Source organism: Diceros bicornis, chromosome 20, assembly GCF_020826845.1.
Source record: "Diceros bicornis minor isolate mBicDic1 chromosome 20, mDicBic1.mat.cur, whole genome shotgun sequence".
Taxonomy (NCBI): domain Eukaryota; kingdom Metazoa; phylum Chordata; class Mammalia; order Perissodactyla; family Rhinocerotidae; genus Diceros; species Diceros bicornis.
This window is the reverse complement of record NC_080759.1, coordinates 6,381,027-6,403,021: the sequence shown is the minus strand read 5'-3', so window position 1 is coordinate 6,403,021 and position 21,995 is coordinate 6,381,027. Positions and strand designations below refer to the sequence as shown.

General features: G+C 48.2%; 1 protein-coding gene across 2 annotated transcripts in view; it reads right to left on the bottom strand.

The window, feature by feature from the left end:
* UPF1 (UPF1 RNA helicase and ATPase) overlaps positions 1–11,374 on the bottom strand; it is a 34,824-nt gene extending 23,450 nt beyond the window's left edge. For both annotated transcript variants that reach the window (XM_058563817.1, XM_058563818.1), the window contains exon 1: positions 10,960–11,374. In XM_058563817.1, the coding sequence (XP_058419800.1) occupies positions 10,960–11,181 (222 nt within the window). In that variant the 5' untranslated portion in view covers positions 11,182–11,374. The remainder of the gene's footprint in view (positions 1–10,959) is intronic.
* Positions 11,375–21,995: the final 10,621 nt, after the last annotated feature.

Here is a 21,995-nt window from a genome sequence, read left to right as displayed (position 1 = left end):
CACCCTGCCTCTTGCACATCCAGGCCCAATCCTGTCTGGCCACGGAGCCACAACCACAACCAGGACGCTGAGGAAAACGCTTCATCTCCATGACTGAGGGCCACAAGAAGCAAGACGACTTTTTACAAACCAGTTATGGTCCCCCCTGGGGACAGCTGCGCCACATCAGACCAGAGGGCCTGGAACCCCACCACAGTGAATGGTCCTCCCAGAGCCTAAGCACCGAAGGTAAAGGCTGTGACCCCTGGCAACCTGGGAGAGCAGTCCTCTCGTTAGTCAGCAGACCTCCTCCACCGCCAGCCCCCTCTCCAGAAGGCAGCCCTTCTTAATTGTGAATTAGAAATTCAATGGTAGGACAACCCATCATCTTACCAAACGTATTTATTACCTTTTATATGTTACAACCACAACAACAAACAAATAGGCAACTGTAGGTAACTCAGCTGTGAATTTCACAGACACATCTGCTGAGCTCACATGTCCACTCCTGGGCACACAGACCCAGCTTGCCTGAGGGGGACAGGCATTCCTAATGCCACCCCCCCCAGGAACCTCAGATGGCTGTCAACAGTCCCTGCCATCTTCCCCACACGAGGCTGGCTCAGGCAGTAGGAGCTTTGAGTGGTGATGAAGAACGGGGAGGAGTGACAGGAGCCTCAGGGCCGGTGCCAGGTTTCTCTGTGCTGTAAGACGGGATCAGACACCAGCTGGCACCCTGCCACCTAAGGCTAGGGGACCAAAACCCAGACCCGCACCAAGTGGGGCTCACTCGGGCCACTGCAGCCTGAGCCAGCAGTGCCCACAGGGACCCTCCCCGCCCCTTGCTCCAGCTGTGTCACTTGTATGAGACTATGGACAGCGGTTCTCACGAGGGGGGCATTCCGGAAATCACAAAAGTGCATTTAGGTTGTCACGAAGTCGGGGTCCTGTCGCAGAACACCTGCGTCTGTAATGGTCTCAGCCCAGGTGAGAACCTCATTTCAGTGTCTGCCACCAATTTAATATACTGTTTTCATGAAGGCAACAACTCGGTTAACTGCTAGAAGACTGTGGATTGTTTGAAGAAGAAAATTTTTTCAAAGAGGAAAATCAAAATCAACTTTTGGACTTTAATGCCAAGAAGATAGTGCTGATAGCATCGCCATAAGCACCTCTTTGTGAATCCCTGATCTGTTTTTAAAAATTGAGGTAGAATATCACAACATAAAATTTACCATCTTAACCATTTCTAAGTGTATAGTTCAGGGGCAGTAGATACATTCACACTGTTGTGCAACCGTCACCACCATCCAACTCTAGAACTTTTTCATCTTCTCAAATTGAAAATGTCCCTATTAAACACTAACTCCCCATCCTCCTCCTCCAGCCCCTGGCACCCACCATTCTAGTTTCTGTCTCTGTGAATTTGAAGACTCCAGGGATCACATACAAGCAGAATTATACAGTATTTTTCTTTTTGTGACTGGCTTACTTCACTGAGCATAATGTGCTCATCATTCATCCATGCTGTAGCATGTGTCAGAATTTCCTTCCTTTTTAAGGCTGAATAATATTCCATTCTATGGATGGACCACATTGTGTTTATCCATTTATCTGTCAATTGCTTCCAACACTTGGGCTGCTTCCACCTTTTGGGTGCTGTGAATAATGCTGCTGTGAACATGGTGTACAAATATCTCTTCAAGTTCCTGCTTTCAATTCTTTTGGGTTTATATCCAGAAGTGGAGTTGCTGGATTATATGGTCATTCTATGTTTAACTTTCTGAGAATTGGCAGACTTGTTTTACAGTGGCTGCGACATTTTATATTCCCATCAGCAGTACACAAGGCTTCCAGTTTCTCCACATCCTTGCCAATATCGTTATAATTTTTCTGGGTTTTGTTTTTTTTTAATTCAGATTCCCCTCCCCCAAAAGCCCCAGTAGATAGCTGTATGTCATAGTTGCACATCCTTCTAGTTGCTGTATGTGGGACGCGGCCTCAGCGTGGCCAGAGAAGCAGTATGTCGGTGCTCACCCAGGGTCCGAACCCGGGCTGCCAGGAGCGGAGCGCGCGCACTTAACCGCTAAGCCACGGGGCCGGCCCTCTGGGTTTTTTTTTGAAAACAGCCACTCTAATGGATGTCAGGTGGTATCTCACTGTGGTTTTGATCTGCATTTCCCTGATAGTTAATGATGCTGAACACCTTTTCATGTGCCTGCTGGCCATCTGTATATCTTCGTTGTAGAAGTAAATGTTTATTCAAGTTCTCTACTCATTTTTAATTAGGTTGTTAAATTTTCTGTTGTTGAGTTGTGCTTTAAGATTCTGATAGCTGGTTATCACTTCAAAAAGTCACCTCTCCATTTGGCAACACTTTTCCTGACACATGCAATAGCAATGCTGGTGTGAGGCTGCCAACAGGAGACAGTACTGCCGACTCACGACATCTCGGCGTGACTGTGCCTAGGCATACACGTGACAGTTTTCTCAAAGTGTGTGGTCAGGACACGGCGCCTGAATTTTACCTCATGGCAGCGAATGAGGCATATATATCCTGCCGCAGCAGAGGGCTAAGAAGGTGCTCCAGGATGGGATCAGCCTGCAGGCCATCCTCTCGGGCTCAGGACGGTATTTATGCTTTTTAATGGTTAGATTAAATAACTAATAATATACTCAATTTTGCTTCTTGTTCACAAAGCCTAGAATAATTACTAGCCAGCCCTTTAATAAGAAAACGTTTGCCAACTCCCAGTCTAAAAGAAGTCCTAAAATATCTTATCATTTTGCATAAATTGTTACGTACAAAGAAATATCAAATACAAATTCAAACTGATGATATCGGAATCTTTACTTTCCTGAAACATCAAAATTAGTATGTGGAGTAATACAGAAAACTGCACACCACCAGGTGCCCTCATCCTACTCACTCCTGCCTCATCTGGGCCTCAGAACCCAACACCTCACCTCCCCTCAAAGGGGAGGCATGAACCAGCAGAGGGCGTATGGGGAATGTGAGAGGCCCTGAATGGAGCCTGACCAGCCATGTGTCTGCCCCACCTTACCCAGTCAGGCTTAATAAGCGGCAGGAAATACAAGTCCGCTCTAGGAACTCCAGGGAGACAATACAACACAGACACGAGATCAGGTGGACTCTCACTCACCCCCACTGAAGCCCAGGAGGCTGATGAATAAAGACCAGATTCCCTGAGGTCCAGTGGGCCCTCCAACCGCCTAGCTGGGGAGCTCGGTGTGTCCCCCATCACCCATGCCCACACACACTCAGACATGCACGCATGCCCGGCTCCCACTCGGCCCCACTCCTGCCCAGCTGTGACCTGGCCATGACACAAACGGACTTCTACAGCTGGGTTGTTAGCTTCTCCCTCTGCTCTCTGGAAAGTTTTAAGATAAACATTAACTTCAAAAATACATTTGACCTTAAAACTATAATTAAATGATTTAAACCAAAGCACTAGAAAGTGCCTGGCACAGAGAAGGCCCACAACCCTGCCAGGTGACATGATGGGAAGAGTAGAGGGTCCTTGTCCTCAGCTGGCACAGGACTGAGGTCCTCCAAGGTTATCAACCCCTTACCTCCAGCCAGGACCCCTGGGTCCTGCTGGGCTCAAGAGGGGCAGGGCCTCCTTGCGCCCCCAGGCTTGCAGAGCCCACCCTCAGGCACCGTGTCACTGGGGACACAGTTCCCTCTCCACCTCCGCTCTGGACACACACAGTCTGAAGTCCATCTATGAGCTGCTGAGCTGATCAAGGCCTGCAAGGGTTTCTGCCTAGAGACAGTTTCGTAAGCCACACTACAGAACTCAGACTGCACATCAGAGCAGCAGGAAGAGAGGTCACTTCATTCCCAAGAGAAAAGCACGTAAACTCAAAAATTACCCCTAAATGTGCTGGTAAGAACGTTTAGACCACAGACTTTTACTCCAAACCTCATAAGCGTCATGCCACTCAGCATGAAATGCCCTTGCTGTCCTCAGCCTCTGAGTCTCCTGGTGCCCTGGGGCCTCTGCACTCACCGTCCTTTGGCCTCTGCACAGCTGACTCCTGGTCCTTCAGGTCTTGGGCCAGAGGGTATCCCCCAGGGAGGCCTCCCCTGACGCATCTGAGGGGCCCCAGGGGGGCCACTATGTCTGTCCTATTCCCTTGCTCTGACCCCAGCACCTAGAACTGAGCCCACACCCCAGGAGGCCCTGCTGGTGTTGGCAAAATGAATGCATCTTCTCATCCAAAACAAAGGCGGAGATGTAAAGTGACTCACCATTTACCCTTTAATCCCAAGGTTCCAATAAAAAAAGAGAGTGGGAAATCATCTTTCCCCCAGGGTGGCTCCCTGGCCCTGAGAGTCCCCTCAGGAAGGGGCTAACAGAAGGTCTGGCCTCCCCCAACTTTAAAAAGTTAAAACCACAGAGAATGAACGACCCACATCCCATCACTGAATCCACCAGCCACTCACATTTTGCCAAGCTTACTCTCTCCCTCTCACTCTGCACACACACACACACATGCATGCACACTCTCCACATAATCAAAATACAAGCATCCTGCTCAGGAATAACACTGATATAACACTGCTATCTAATACGCAGAGGCATATTTCCCCAACGTCCTTTATAGTTTTTGAAATCCAAGATCCAGTTAACGATCGCAAATTGTAATGTCTCTGTAGCCTCTTTTAATCTATTGGTTTGAACTCCACGAAACTGCTGAGATTTGACCATTTTTGACCTACAAAGAAGGCGACTTCACATGGTCCCATGTAACAGAGCAATCCCCAGGTTCTGCTTTCCACATTCGTTTTAGATAGACAGCCGTCCTCCCTCTCTTTCTTTGTGGACCCTTGCTCTGATCAGTGCACCCAAATCCACACCCACAGTTCACTTTGATGCTCAGAGCATCCCCAGCTCACCTTGGGCTGCCCCTACCTGTCCAGCCCCAGGATCAGCCACTCTCAAAAAAGCACATGGACTGAGATGGAATCCCTCCCAAACCTGCCAGGAGAAGCCAGGGTATGACAACGAGGGGTTCAGTCCATAAGGCAGGATACCTCAGGGGACAATAACCTGGACTGGACCCCAGCTCAGTGGCATGAAAAGGAGGGACATGCTGCCCTGGACAGCAGGACCAGGAGACACAACGATCACATTAATGATGGACTCGCAGGGGTCTGGACCAAGCAAAGACATTTTCTGACAAGTGAAGAAAGTGACTGTGGAGAGAGGGAAGCCTCACATATTAAATCACCCCGAAACTACTGTTGGTGCTGTTCCTCTGCAACAGCAGCGTGGCTACAAAGGAAAGTGCTCTTTTTGCATTTCTAGAAATGCAAACTAAATATTGTAGGTCAAAATGGTCGAGTATCACCAATTCACGTAGCTCAACCTCAGAAGTAAGGGTGAAATGACACACTGGATTTGCTTTAAAGTACTTCAGTGAAGGAAAAGAAAAAAGGGGATAGGAAAATCTTCACAGTTGTCAAATCGAGGAGACGGACGGGCAGGGTCTGCTTTCTCTGCTTATACATTAGAGAATTCACAGTAAACAGTTTTACACAGCACAGGTGGACGAGGTGGCCGCCTGGAACCTGTTAGCTCTGTGGAGCCACGCACTCGAAAGAAGTGATGGAAGACGAGCACAGCTCTGACAAACGCCTTCCGCCCTGAGAGGAAGAGAGCCACCCCTCCAGGCTCACAGTCACCGCTGGCAGCTGAGCTCCGCAAGGAGACGAAGAAGACAGGCAGCTGCCATCCTCAGTTGTGACAAAGGGCTATGCACAAAGCTCAGCAGGCAGCCTAAATCAATGGTACGTCTAGAAGCTATCTTGGCAATAGTCTGCAGGGATCCCGAGAAGTCCAGCATGCAAGCTGCTAGTGGACCAATACCAATACACAGGTACAAGGACCCTTTGCCAGCCACGGGATCCCAGGATCTGGCAGTGCCCTGGTACTCTGGTAGTACACGTACACATGTACACACACAAGAGGGCACACACCCGATCACACTGCCCTCTGCCTGAGCTCTCCTTCTGGCCTCAGCCACACTCAGCCAAGTCTCCCCACCGTCTAAGGGCCTTTCCTCTCAGGTGCGGTCAGGGCACCCCTCAGTTGCTTCACAAGCCTCCAAGATACAGCCCAAGCCCCTGGCATGGCACACCGGCCCTTGGCCACACCCACTGTCCCTCCAAACCAAGCCCCAATCTCCCTACGTTAGAGCTGTTGATGACTACAAAGATTAGCAGGAGGAAAACTGAAGCAGGAAAGGAAAGAAGAGGCAGAGTGAAAGAGAAATCGAAGACAGACAGTGACTGTCGTGATGGCTCCACAGCTCCGTCAATTTACAAAAAAACACTAAATTGTACACTTAAAAACAAGAGGACTCCATGGTATATGATCATACCTCAATAAAGCCATTAGAAAGGTGTCTCTTTTTTTTGGTTGTGGGAACTGGATTGAGAAAGAACTCTGTCTTTTAGTTAATCCTGGTATTAGTGTTAACTTTTCTCCCAGTCATGCTGGATCAGAGTAAAGAGATTAACTGGGGTTCAGTGAGTTAGAAGTCATTTCACTTATTCACCACTAACTAACATGTGAGCCCTCCTCTCTTTCTCCTAATCACTGGTAGAGTCCTAACCATCTGGAACCAAACCCGGGAAATCCAATATGGGGCAAACACTGAGCGAACACTCGCCAGAGCTCCGGCAGGTGTGCAGCACCTTAGCTCCAATTTTCTCGAGGTGCACTTCCGTCACAGCCGTCCTAACCAAGCACTCACAAAACCAGATGGAAAAAGGCCCACTCACATTTTAAACTCACCACTTTCATCCCCGGGACTGTGTGGAACTCACTCCTCCTCCTCACAAGCTAAGGGTCAGTAAGCAGATGATCTGTCTACCTGACAGTCAAGGATATGTCGGGACAGCCTTCCACGAATTCTGAAGGCAGCCAGGACTGTGGTTCTGAAGACTAGGTAGCAACTCTTGATCCAAGTATCTCACCACTTGAAGAGGAAAAAGAGGCCCAAGGTCATGCACTCACGACTACAACTGGAGATGAGCCTTTGTTTATCCGTCCACCTGGCGACGGCCACTGGGTTGTTTCCAGTCTGGGAAACAGACTGGTTGTTTCCTGTGAATGAAGCTGCTGTAACACTCGGAGCAGCCCCACACGTGGACCACCTTTGCTTCTCTGCAGGGCTACAGGGGTCTGGGCGAACGAACCATCCCACCAGCAAGGCAAGGGAGTTCAAGAGGTATTTCCAGCCTTTTTAAAAACAAATTGAGCCACTCCAATGGGTGGGTAGTGGTATCTCCATGTGGCTTTTTCTTTTAACAGTTTCACTGAGGTATAATTGACGTACAATAAACAGTGTATGCTTCAAGTGTATAATTTTATAAAATGACATACGTCAATGTACATACACATCCGTGAAGCCATCACCACAATCAAGATACTGAGCACACCCAGCACCCCGAGGCTCCTCGTGCCCTCTGTCAGTCCTCCCTCCCTCGCTCCCCTCCCCCCAACCACTGAGCTGCTATTACTCTAGGTTAGCAACACTTTCTCGAGTTTTATATGAACAGAATCATAGAGTATATACTCTTTTTTGTCAGAGTGCTTCTTTCACTCAGTGCAATCATCTTGAGATGCATCAGCATTGTTGTGCGTATCAACAGTTTCTTCCCTTTCTGGGAGTAGTGTTCCCAACTCTTAGATTTTCACTACAATTCCAATGTTTGGAGGAAACACAACAATAGCAAAAGTTAAGAAGAAATATTCCAACTGGGCAGACCAGGTTTGTAACACCAGCTATTATTCAAAGGACTTTTGAAATTACCTTTCCCTGCCTTTTGAGGGGTGGAGGAAGGGCCCGGGAAAGGGTCAGATAATCAAAAGAAAACTGTTGCTTTATCTTAAGGACACTTGGCAGGACTATGCCAACGCTTTTCATTTCGAGGGCTTTGATAAATATCAGTTTCATTTCACAAGCAACAAAATGAGTGTTATTTGACCCAACTCAGAGCTCAGCAGGAGTCACCCCGGCTGCCATTCTCCCACCCCTGCCATGACACTCCCTCTGCCTCTAAACAAACTTTCAGGTAAAACTAACCGTGCAAAACTGGCAGTCAGGACTGACAGCAAAAGTGGCTGCATGCTGGAAACGAGTCTGGCAGCTCCTGAAAGGGCTATGCAGCTACCACATGACCCAGCAATTCCACTGAGGACATATATCCACACAGAAACTTGTTCACCAATGGTCAGAGCAGCACTACTTATAACAGTTCAAAGTGGAAACAACCCAAATGTCTACCAACAGAGGAGTGGATAAACACAATGTGGTCTGTCCATGCTGTGGACTATTATTCTGTCATAAAAAGGAATGGAACAGATACTGCTACACCATGGACAAACCTTGAAGACACGCTCAGTGACAGAAGCCAGACACAAAAGATTACATACTGTATGATTCCATCCATATGAAACGTTCAGAGTAGATAAATCCAGAAAGATTAGTGGTGGCCTGGGGTTGGAGAAGGGAGGATTGACGGGCTGAGGGTTGCAGGGTTTCTTTCTAGGGTAACAAAAATGTCCTAAAATTGATTGTGCTGGTGGTGGCATACCTCTGAATGTATTAAAAGCCACTGAATTGGACACTCGAAACGAGTGCATCATATGGTATGTGAATTCTATCTCAATAAAGCTGTGAAACAAAAGAGACCACACAGCAGTTGACAATTCACAGCCACTCATCCAATAAGACGGAATGAAAAGGCATTCACAATGGGAGGTTTTTTGAGTCTTTCTGGAAGCCCCATCGTATAGCTGGTTATACAGCCAACTCCTGAGGACAAATAAGGAAAATCCTCCCAAATGCTGCAGGCAGCCAATGCCACCAACTGGCACAGGAGATAATTAACTTTTTTCCCCTTTGTGATTCTATTCAGACTTTCCTATGCCCAAATTCAGGGCCTCCTCTTGTGACACAAAGGATATCACTTCCCTTCCCCAAATACAAATCAAAAGTTAGGCTATAGGTGGGTGGATCCTTAGGCTTCATTAAAAGGAAGGACGGACAGACCCTTCTGATGTCATCAGAACTCAAATGAGCTCAACTGCAAGGTTTACCTTCGGTGGAGCGTTTTAATGCTATTATTTTGTACAGTGTTCAGGTGCAGGAAAATAAATTGATTACTTCAACTGAAAGAGAAGGACACGCCTCACAATTAATCGCAAACAGATGGCAAGGAACAAAACTAGAACTCAGAGCTGCCCCAGGTTTGCTGTTTTATATTGGCTGCAGTTAAAAAAAGATTTGCAGTAAAACGACTACCTTTCACAACCCTGAGCTGCTACAGAGCATGGCACACTGTTCAACCAAGAGATCTTTATCCTCAGCCTTCCAGGTATGCTGGCCACAAGTTACAGGCAGCACTATCTGGTCCATTCATACACGAGTCCAGATTTCATGAATGTTGAAAAGTAACAAAAACATAGCTGCTACCTTCATTTCACAGCTGTGGAAACAGAGGGGTCTACAAAGCTTGAAACTACAGGCGTTAGCAGCAGCCTCCAGCGGCTCCTTCATTTCTCCATGCAAACTCCCCTCTCCTACCTCCCTCCACCATATGTAAACAAAACTGAGAAACATACATACTTGTACACCTGTTCTCCCCAATGCCCCACCCACTGGACTTCTATTTTTAAGGAATCTGGGGTTAGAATGAGTCAAATGTTTTCTGCTTGTATTAAGGGCTAAAAGAAAGAAGTGGGTGGTCTACCCACTGGAGTGACTCAACCAACTAGAATGTAAGCCCCCTCCCCCAAGGACAGGATCTGAGCTCATTCCTGCTGAGGATGGGTGGCTCCCCAGCCCTGGCAGTGGGTCCTCAGAGCAAAGGACACCTGTGACAAAGTGAGCCTCTTAGCTCCTCCCTGGTTGAGAATTCAGGAAAATAAACCTGAGGGAGGTGCTGGGCACAGGGAAATTTGGTAAACGTAATCTGAGATCCAGAGAATGACCGCAACATTCCCTGGGACCCCAGCCAGACCCCTCTCCCATCCTGGGGCAGGGACCCAGGTCACCGAAATGTACGCCTGATACTTCTCATAACCAAACTCAAATTTAAAACACCCAAGTAGGCTTTGCCAAACGTCCATATCATTAAAAACAAAAGTTTCTGACGTGGCAGACCCATTTATGTAAAACTCACTATCACTGCCCCATTGGAGGAACAAACTCAAACCCAACTTTTCCAAGGCAGGGCTGTGCAGTTACGTAACAGGTCAGTTTCAGCAACAGGCAATGCAAGAAGGAAAAAAAAAACCCAACCTGCCTCTTCAATAATCTTAATAGCCAACGAGCGTGGGGCTCTCGACTGGAGGCAGAAATTCCATTTCTGTTCCAGGAGCATCTACCGTCACCCTCGCCAGCGTCCCTGGGCCCGGGGAAATTTGAACCCGCTGCTCAGTGGGCATGACTGGGGGGGGTGCCCAGATTGCTGCGACCACAGGCAGCTAGTAGGGCAGGGCGGCGGGACTGGCCAGAGGAGGGACCGGGGCAGATACCCCCGGAGCCGCCTTGAGCAGGGCACGGACCCAGGTGGAGGGGTACTGGGGGGCAGATCACCCCCGACCTGGCCGGAATCAGTGCTAGGGCAGGTCACCCCGGACAGGCCCGGAAGAGGACTTGGGGCAGGTCACCTAAGACCCAGCCTGAACTAGATCCTGAACAGATGACCCGGACGCAACCAGAGCGGGACTCAGAGCGGGAACCGGGGCAGGTTCCTCCCGGCAAGTCATGAGTGAGATCCCGAGCCAGGTTACCCGGCAAGTCCTGAGTGAGATCCCGAGCCAGGTTACTCCGGACCCGGCCGGAGAGCGGGACCCGGGGCGCATTAGCCCGGCAAGTCTCCGGCCGCCGAGAAGAAGCCCGTCCGGGCTTCCGGCGCCGCCATGTGCCGCTCACCTGCGCGTCGAGCTGTCCGGCCGCGGCGCCCGCGCCCACGCCGACCGGGCCCCCTGCGCCGCCGCCGCCGGGGCCGCCGGGGGGCGTCTGCGTCTGGCTGGGGATGGTGAAGTCGGTGAACTCGAACTCCGAGCCCTGCGTGTCGGCGCCAAGCAGCTCGGCCTCCTCGGTGTCCAGGAAGGTGAGCGTCTGCGAGCTGGGCCCGTACGCCTCCACGCTCATGGTGCCGCCGCGTACGGCCCTCAGGCCGGTTCCGCGCCGCACTCGAGCCCGCCGCCGCGCTGAGGCCTAGGCCGCAGGCCTCGGACTTCGGACCGCCGCCGCCGCCGCCGCGCTCCCGCCCCTGGACCGGACCAAAACGCCTGCCGCGGCGCAAGCCGGGCAGAGAGTCACGCGCGCCGAGCCGCCCCCGCCGCCGCCGAGCCCCTGAGCGCCGCCGCTCCTCTCGGAGCCGCCCGCCGCTCGCAGCTCCCAGCAGGAACCGCCGCCGTGCGCGTGCGCGAGCCCGACGCCGGCGCAGGCGCGCGCGCTCCTCGCGGCGCCTCCAACCGCGCCCGGACGCCCGGAGCCGAGCGGGCCGACAGGAGGCGCAGCGCGCGCGCGCGGGAGGCGGGGCTTCCAACCGCCGCCGCGGCGGCCGCACGAGGCCGTGGTCCCGCCCAAACCGCAGTTCAGTGGCGCCCGGGCGGCGGGCGGTGAGGGTGTGGTGGTTGTGGCCGTACCGACTGCGACAGTGCCTCGGGTTAATTGAGCAGTAGCTGAATGCATTACGTAGGTGGTCTTGGAACACCCAATTGGAGAGGCTTGGCGGCACGGCGCACCCTCATGTCTCGGAGAAGCTTCCTGGGCCTCGGTTTCCCCATCCGTAAAATGGGGGTGCCTGACCCATAGTAGATGCTCACTGTGCACTGGTTGAATAAACAAATGGGGGCAGTCCTTAGCACGGAGCCTGGCACGCATAAATGGTGGTTGCTGCTGCTTCGGACAATAATATTATTCAAGAGGCAGTATATGATAAAGCGATTGGGAGCGCTTGCGCTGGGGTGAAATCCAGATCTGGCCACCTACTGGCTGTGTGACTGTACAAGTGAATTCGCCTTTCTGAGCCTAAGGTTTCCTCCACTAGAAAAGGATGATAATAACCATCAAGATGGGATGAAGAATAAGTGAACTACTATTCACTCCCTTAATTGTTAAGTAAGGAAAGTTCCACATGGACAGGGGCTGGCTTTGTTCATCACATGGTCTTCCCCTTGGGAAGAGTAATGCCCACACACAGTAGGTGCTCAGTAAAAGGTTGTCCAAGTTCAGCTACTGGTTTATGAGCCTTAATCTCCTAACTTCCAGCCTCTAGCTTCCTTTTTTGTAAAGTGTCTTGGAGAACTCGCCACTTCCTTTCTGTCCCAAGTTTCTGAGGCTCTCTAAATACTTGAAGTCAGCTCACAGGGCTCCTGGTTTGCACAGCTGCACTAATAGTTCCTGATCCTGCCTGGTTCCTCATTTTCCAATATTCCTGTCACGACGTATAAGAGGTTCCTTTTTCCTTCTTCACATCTTTTCTGGTCTCCTACTATGCACTAAAATGTGAGAATATAGAAAATGAATAATTAGGTGCTCCCTCTCCAGGAAGACACAGTTGAAGAGGGAATCCCAACAAGCCAATGGATGGTTTTGATAAAAAACAAAGCCCTCTTTGGAAAATATCCAATTGAACTGGTAAAAGCATATAAGACCAATGTGGTAACACTATCAGTTTTAAATGCAGGCCCCTCTGCACCTTTGATCTAGCAATTCCACTTCTAAGGCTCTCCTCTTTTTTTTTTTTTGCTGAGGGAGATTGGCCCTGAGCTAACATCTGTGCCTATCTTCCTCTACTTTTTTTTTTTTTTTTGGTAAGGAAGATCAGCCCTGAGCTAACATCCATGCCAATCCTCCTCTTTTTGCTGAGAAAGATTGGCCCTGAGCTAACATCCTTGCCCATCTTCCTCCACTTTATGTGGGACGCTGCCACAGCATGGCCTGACAGGTGGTGCGTCGGTGCACGCCTGGGATCCAAGCCCGGGCCGCCAGCAGCAGAATGTGCTCACTTAATGGCTACGCCACGGGGCCGGCCCCTACTTTTTTTTTTTAATATGAGAAGCCACCACAGTACAGCTTGACAAGCGGTGCAATGGTGCGCACCTGGGATCTGAACCTGCGAACCCTGGGCCACCAAAGCTGAGTGGGCACACTTAACCGCTTGTACCACCAAGCCGGCCCCTAAGGCTCTCCTCTTATTTCCTACATATACTCACATTTGCAAAATGACATTTTGGATGGCACACTAAAGCATGTCTAATACAAAAGAAGTCCGTAATGGAATAATTGAAAAAAAAAGATATAAACATATAGAAAACAAATAACAAGATGGCAGAAATAAGTCCTTATCAGTAATTACATTAAATGGAAATGGATGAAACTCTTCACTTAAAAGGCAGAGATTGTCAGATAAATTTTTTTAAAAAACACAATTTAACTATATGCTGTCTACAAGAGAGTCACTTTAGATTCAAAGACACAAATAGATTGAAAGTAAATGGAGGGGGCCGGCCCCATGGCTTAGCGGTTAAGTGCGCACGCTCCGCTGCTGGCAGCCTGGGTTCGGATCCCAGGCGCGCACCGACGCACTGCTTCTCTGGCCATGCTGAGCCTGAGTCCCACATACAGCAACTAGAAGGATGTGCAACCATGACTTACAACTATCTACTGGGGCTTTGGGGGAAAAATAAATAAATAAAAATTAAAAAAAAAAAAAAGAAAGTAAATGGAGGGGCTGGCCCGGTGGCATAGCGGTTAAGTGCGTGCACTCCACTGCAGCAGCCCGGGATTCAGATTCCGGGTGCGCACCGACGCCATGCCATGGAGGAAGATGGGCATGGATGTTAGCCCAGGGCCAATCTTCCTCAGCAAAAAGAGGAGGATTGGCATGGATGTTAGCTCAGGGCTGATCTTCCTTACCAAACAAAAAAAAAAATAGAGGAAGATAGGCACAGATGTTAGCTCAGGGCTGATCTTCCTTACCAAAAAAAAAAAAAAAAAAGAAAGTAAAGGGATAGAAAAAGATATTCCATGCAAACAGTAAAGAAAAGAGAGCTGGATTGCCATATTAATATCAGATAAAATAGATGTTAAGACCAAAATTGTTACTTGAGACAAAAAACATTATATAATGATAAAAGTTCTAATCTATCATGAAGATATAACAGTTATAAACATATATGCACCTAACAACAAAGCCCCAAAATACATGAAGCAAAATGTGATAAAATTGAAAGGATAAATAAACAATTCAACAGTAACTATGGTTTACTATAGAGCAATGGAGTCAAAGGCTCAGGGAGATTGGAATGTTAGAGTGGATTTGTCATTTAAGACTCACCCTCAGAGGGTCTAGAGGATACACCTTTCACCATGATTGTGAGAAATAAATTTGTGAGGGTAGCCCCAGCATCCTTGAAGAGCTCTGTGATCATTCTTCTTTGTAGGCCAGAATTTATAGTGCTACCTGCTGCCACTTATTTGGGAAACCTAAATGCAAGAGAGTAATTGGATCCCAGAGTGTCAGGGGCCAAGCGGTGGCACTCAACTACCAAAGGCAAGGTGGGTGTGGTCACCATAATGGACATTAGAGTCGAAGCAGCAATCAGAAAAGTCTGACTCACAGAGACTTTCTGCGTTGACTAGTTGATCATGGTGTTCCTAGAAGTGAAATAGATGGGAAGCCTACTAAATTCTTACTTGCTCTATACGAGCCGAAAAGTTCTAGGTCAAGTGAGCAGAAGTATAACTTGAATCATAAAAACAGAGAGTCACAGCCCCCTCAATCAATTCTCAAAGTTGAGGCAGTTCACAGACCCAGAACCCTTTGAATGAAGGGGAGGCTGGGTCCCCTCAAGGAAGGACCCTGGTGCACTACTGGAATTTTATGCTGTAAATCTTTCTCCCAGACTTTCCCTGTGGGGCCTACAGCCCTTTACCAGGGTGACTATGCATTGGGGAAAGGGAAATAATCAGACCTTTCAGGGACTAATGGACACTGGCTCTGAACTGACACTAATTCCAGGAGACCCAAAATGTCTCTGTGGTCCACCAGTCAGAGTAGGGCCTTATGGAAGTCAGATGACACTGGAGTTTTAGCTCAGATGCATCTCATGCTGGGTCCAGTGGGTCCCTGACCTCCCCCATCCTGTGGTTATTTCCCAAGTTCTGGAAGGAATAATTGGAATAGATACACCTAGCAGTTGGCAGAATCCTCACATTGGTTCCCTGACTTGTGGAGTGAGGGCTATTATGGTGGGAAAGGCCAAGTGAAAGCCACTAGAGCTTCCTCTACCTAAGAAAATGGTAAACCAAAAGCGATGCTGCGTTCTCAGGGTTCCACAGGTGAGTGCTGCCATCAATGACTTGAAAGATGCAGGGGTGGCAATTCCTACCACATCCTCATTCAGCTCCCCTGTTTGGCCTGTGCAGAGGACAGATGGGTCGTGGAGAATGAGAGTAGATTATCATAAGCTTAGCCAGGTGGTGATTCCAGTTGCAGCAGCTATACCAGACATGGTTTCATTGCCCAGCAAATGAACCCACCCCCTGGTACCTGCCATGCAGCTACTGAGAAGCAAATGCCTTTTTCTCCACCCCTGTCCATAAGGCCCACCAGAAGCAGTTTGCTTTCAGCTGGCAAGGCCAGCGACACGTGTTCACTGTCCTACCCCAGGGGCATATCAACTCTCCAGCCTATGGCATAATTTAGTCCACAGGGACCTTGATCACCTTCCCCTTCACAAGATAATCACGTTGGTCCATGATATTGATGACATTATGCTGATTGGACCTAGTGAGCAAGAAGTAGCAACCAGGGGCCAGCCCGGTGGCGCAAGCGGTTGGGTGCGCGTGCTCCGCTGCGGCGGCCCGGGATTCGCAGGTTCGGATCCCAGGTGCACACCGACACACTGCTTGGCAAGCCATGCTGTGGCAGCGTCCCATGTTAAGTAGAGGAAGACGGGCACAGGTGTTAGCCCAGGGTCAGTCTTCCTCAGCAAAAAAAGAGGAGGATTGGCAGATGTTAGCACAGGGCTGATCTCCTCACAAAAAAAAAAAAAAAAGAAGTAGCAATCACTTGAGAGTTATTGGTGACACATTTGCTTGTCAAAGGTTGGAAAATAAATCTGGCTAAAATTCAGAGGCCTTCTACTTCAGGGAAATTTCTAGGGGTCTAGTGGTGTGGGGCATGTTGGGATATCCCTTCTGAGGTGAAGGATAAGCTGTTGGATCTAGCCCCTCCTACAACCAAAAAAGAGGTACAATGCCTAGTGGGCCTCTTTGGATTTTGGAGGCAACATATTCCTTATTCTGGCCCATTTACTGAGTGACCCGAAAAACTGCTCGTTTTGAGTGGGGCCCAGAACAAGAGAAGGCTCTGCAACAGATCCCGACCGCTGTGCAAGCTGCTCGGCCACTTGGGCCACATGGCCCAGCACGGCCGATGGTGCCTGAATATCCGTGGCAGAGAGAGATGCTGATGGAGCCTTTGGCAGTTCCCAGAGGGGACTCTCAGCACAGGCCTCTAGGATTTGGGAGCAAGGCCCTGCATCCTCCGTGGGTAATGACTCTCCTTTTGAGAAATAGCTTTAGCCCTGCTCCTGGGCTTTAGCAGAGACTGAACACAGACCCATGGGCCACCAAGTTACCACATGACCTGAGCTGCCCATCATGAGCTGGGTGTTGTCTAACCCATCAAGCCATAACACTGGGCATGCAGAGCCACACTCCATCATCAAACGGAAATGTATACGTAAGATTGAGCCCAACACAGATGGCAGCTCAGGGCCAATCTTCCTCAGCAAAAAGAGGAGGATTAGCATCAGATGTTAGCTCAGGGCTGATCTTCCTCAGAAAAAAGAATAAAAAAGATTGAGCCCAAGTAGGCCCTGAAGGCATAAGTAAGTTACACGAAGAAGTGGCCCAACGCCCGTGGTCCCCACTTTGGCTACACTGCCCTCTCTCCCAGCCTGCACCTATAGCCTCGTGCAGAGTTCCCTATGGTCAGTTGACAGAGGAAGAGAAATCTTGGGCCTGGAGAGGGTTCTCGCGATATGCGGGCACCACTCAGAAGTAGACAGCCAGAGCGCTGCAGCCCCTCTCCGGGACCTCTCTGAACGACAGTGGTGAAGAGAAGCACTCCCAGTGGGCAGAACTTTGGGCAGTGCACCTGGTTGTTCATTTTGCTTGGAAGGAGAAATGGCCAGACATGCAATTATATACTGATTCATGAGCTGTAGCCAATGGTTTGGTTGGATGGTAGGAAATGGGAGAGAACATGACTGGAAAATTGGTGACAAGGAAGTCTGAGGAAGATGCATATGGATAGGCCTTTCTGAAAAGGGGAAAGATGTGAAGATGTTTGTGTCCCATGTGAATGCTCACCAAAGGGGGACCTCAGAAGAGGAGGATTTAATTTTAATTTTTTTATTGCAATAACATTGGTTTATAACATTATATGAATCTCAAGTGTACATCATTATACTTCTATTTCTGCATAGATTACATCATGTTCACCCCCCAAAGACTAATCACAATCTATCACCACACACGTATGCCTAATCATCCCTTTCGCAGAGGAGGATTTTAATAATCAAGAGGGTGAGATGACCTGTTCTGTGGATACCAGTCCGCCCCTTTTCCCAGTCACCCCTGCCATCACCCAATTGGCTCATGAACCATGTGGCCACAGTGGCAGGAATGGAGGTTATGCATGGGCAACACGGACTTCCACTCACCAAGGTCAGTCTGGCTATGGTCACTGCTGAGTGCCCAATCTTCCAGCAGCAAAGACCAACACTGAGCCCCAAATAGAACATTCCCTGGGGTAATCAGCCAGCTACCTGATGGCAGGTTGGTTACTTTGGACCACTTCCATCATGGAAGGGGCAGCATTTTGTTCTTACTACAATAGATACTTACTCTGGATGTGGAAGTACTTTCCTGCATACAACGCTTCTGCCAAAACTACTATCCGTGGACTACAGAATGCATTGTCCACCCTCATGGTATTCCTCACAGCATGGTTTCTGAAAGGAGCACACTTCGAGCAAATGAAGTGCAGCAATGGGCCAATGCTCATGGAATTCAATGGTCTTACCGTGTTCCCCACCATCCTGAAGCAGATGGTTTGATAGAGCCGTGGAATGGTCATTTGAAGACTCAGTTACAGTGCCAGCTAGGAGGCGATACCTGGCAGGGCTGGGGCACAGTTCTCCAGCAAGCTGCATATGCTCTGAGTCAGCAACCAATATGTAGTGCTGTTTCTCCCACAGCCGGGACTCATGGATCCAGGAAGCAAGGGGTGGAAATGGGAGGGGCACCACTCATTATTACCCCTAGTGACCCACTAGCAAAAGCTTTGCTTCCTGTGCCCATGACCTTATGCTCTTCTGGCCTAGAAGTATTCATTTCAGAGGGAGGAATGCTTAGACCAGGAGAAACAACAACAATTCCATTAAGCCAGAAGTTAAGATGGCCACCTGGCCACTTCAGGTTCTCCATGCCTCTGAGTCAACAGGCAAAGAAGGGAGCTCCTGTGCTGGCTGGAGTGGTTGATCCTGACTACAAGGGGAGATGGGCCTGCTGCTCCACAGTGGAGATAAGGAAGAGCACGTCCAGAAGACAAGAGATCCCTGGAGGCATCTCTTAGCATCCATGCCCTGTGATCAAGACCAAGGGAAACTACAACCCGACTCAGCCAGGACTAGTGATGGCCCAGACCTTTCAGGAATGAGGATCTGGGTCACCCCAGGAGGTAAAGAACCCCAACTGCTCAGGTGCTTGCTGAAGGCAAAGGGGATGTGGATTGGGTAGTGGGAGAAGGTGGTTACACCAGCTATGCCCACACAACCAGTTATAGGAATGAGGATTGTAACTACCACAAGTGTCTCCTCCTTCTCTTGTTGGAAGAATGTGTGTATAATATATACGTGTGTATATATACACATAGAGCAAATATTGTAGTTTTCTCCCTTCTCTTATCCCCTTATCATGTAACATGGTGTATTGACTTTATATCATAGTATTTAAGTATTATTAGCTTTACATCATAGTATTTAACTCACAGGATATCAAGGACAAGAATAAACATCAGCCAAGGACTTTGCATTCTCTTCTGGAGAAAGGGTTAGTGCCTTTTCAGTTGTATCATGTTAGGCGAAATTCTGGCCTGGTTAGTGTCTTTATTTGGAGATTAAATGTGGTTTAAGGAGATGTGTACGATTGCCAAGTTGACAAGAGGTGGACTGGTCATGGTTAATTTTGTGTGTCAACTTCAGTAGGCCATACTATCCAGATATTTGGTCAAACATTATTCTAGATGTCTCTGTGAAGGTATTTGTTAAATGAGATTAACATTTAAATCAACACACTTTGAGTAAAGCAGATTACCCTCCATAATGTGGATGGGCCTCATCTAATCAGTTGAAGACCTTAATAGAAAAAGACTGACCTCCTCAAGAAAGAAGGAATTTTGCCAACATACTGCCTTTGGACTCAAAGTGCAAGCTTCTCTGGGTCTCTAGCCTGGTGGCCTATCTTGCAGATTTTGAATTTGCCAAGCTTCCATACTTCCATAATCATGTGAACCAATTCTTTAAAATAAATTTTCTCCCTCCCTCCCTCTCTCTCCTCTTGGTTCTATTTCTCTGGAGAATCCTGACCATACAATGGGTAAAAATAGTCTCTTCAACAAATGGTGCTAAGACAATTGGATATCCTCAGGCAAAAAAAAAAAAAAAATGAATTTGGACCCCTATATCACACCATATACAAAAATTAACTCAAAATGGATCAACGAGCTAAATGTGAGAGCTGGAACCATAAACTCTTTGAAGAAAATATGGGGGCTAGTCTGTATGACCTTGGGTTAGGCACTGGTTTCTTAGATATGACATCAAAAGCACAAGCAACCAAAGAAAAAATAGATACATTGAACTTGATCAAAATTTGTAACTTTTGTGTATCAAAGAACACTGTCAAGAAAGTGAAAAGAATGGAAGAAAATATTTGCAAACCATGTATCTGATAAGCAACTGCTATCCATAGTATAAAAAGACTTTTAAAACTCAATGATAAAAAGACAATAAAATTTTGAAAGGGTCAAGGATCTGAATAGACGCTTCTCCAAAGAAGATATGCAAATAGCACATTAAAAGAAGCTCAACATTATTAGCCATCAGGGAAATGCAAATCAAAACCACAATGAGATACCACCTCACACCCACTAAGATGGCTATTATTTTTAAAAAAATGGAAAATAACAAGTGTTGGCAAGGCTGTGGAGAAATTGGAGCCCTTATGCCTTGCTGGTGGGAGTGTAAAATGGTGCAACTGCTGTGGAAAAGTTTGGCAGTTTCCTGAAAAGTTGAACATAGAATCATCATATGATCTGCAATTCCACGTCTTGGTATACACTCAAATAATTGAAAGCAGAGACTCAAACAGATAGTTGTACATCAACGTTCATAACAGCACTATTCCCAATAGCAAAAAGGTGGAAACAATCCAAATGTTTATCAATGGATGAATGGATACACAAAATGTGGTATATCCATACAATGGAATATTACTCAGCCATAAAAAGGAATGAAATGCTACAACATGGATGAATCTTGAAAACATTTTGCTAAATGAAACAAGCCAGATCGAGAAGGACAAATACTGTATGATTCCACTCACATGAGGTACCTGGAGTATGCAAATTCATAGGAACAGAATGTAGAATGACGAGTGCCAGGGGATGGACGAGGGGGAATTGCAACAGGTACAGGGTTTCTTTTGGGGGTGATGGAAATGTTCTGGAATTAGATAGTGGTGATGTTTGCACAACACTGTGGATATACTAAAAAGCAGTGAATTATATACTTTAAAATGATGAATTTTATCTCAATGAAAAAAAAATTACCCCAAAAATTGACATTGTAGAAGTTTAAAATATGTCAAATTCTTTGACACATTTTTCGATTGCCCTCCCTTGAATGTAACTGGACTTAGTGACTTGCTTCTAACGAATAGAAGGTGACAGAAGTAACTGTGTGACACTGGGGCTCCTGCCTTGCCCTTTCCTGGTCACTCACACAGGGAGAAGCCTGCCACCACATCATGAGAACACTCAAGCATCCCTGTGGAGAGGCGTCCAGGAAAAAACCAAGACCCGCCCCCAACAGCCAGCACCTGCAGCCATCCATGTGTGCGAGCCACCTTGGCAGCGGACCCTGCAGCCCTGGAGAGCTTCCGCTGGCTCCGGCTCTAGCCGACATCTTGACCACAACCTCCTAAGAGACCCCAAGTCACATCCAGCTAGCTAAGTCACTCCCCAGTTCCTGACCTACAGAAACTGTGAGATAATAAGTGTTTATTGTTTTAAACTACTAATTAGGGGTATGATTTGTTACACAGCAATAGATAACTGATACAGACATACAAGATGTTTAACTGCAGGTTGGTTGATAAGATCAAAAGATGTGAAACAGAGGCCAGCCCGGTGGCCTAGTGGTTAAGTTTATGAGTTCTGCTTTGGCGTTGGCAGCCTGGGGTTCGCCGGTTCGGATCCTGGGCATGGACCTACTCACCGCTCATCAAGCCATGCTGAGGTGGCATCCCATATAGAAGAGCTACAACTATACGACTATGATACACAGCTATCTACTGGGTCTTCAGAAAGATAAAAGAAAAAAGAGGAAGATTGGCAACAGATGTTAGCACAGGGCCAATCTTCCCCCAAAAAAAGATGTGAAACAACCTAGGTGACCATCACTAATAACAAACGACTCGCCCCAACCTCAGATCAGGTTGTCACTCCACTAAGGGCAGGGCAGCCTCAGCTGTCAGGTGCTTGAAGGTGTCCGGGCTCAGGTGCCTCAGGAGGGAGCCCAGGCCCAGGATGTGGTCTGCACCAGCTGACCCCTGCTGGTGACTTCTGTTCTCCAGCCTTGCTCCAGTTAGTCTTGTTAGTC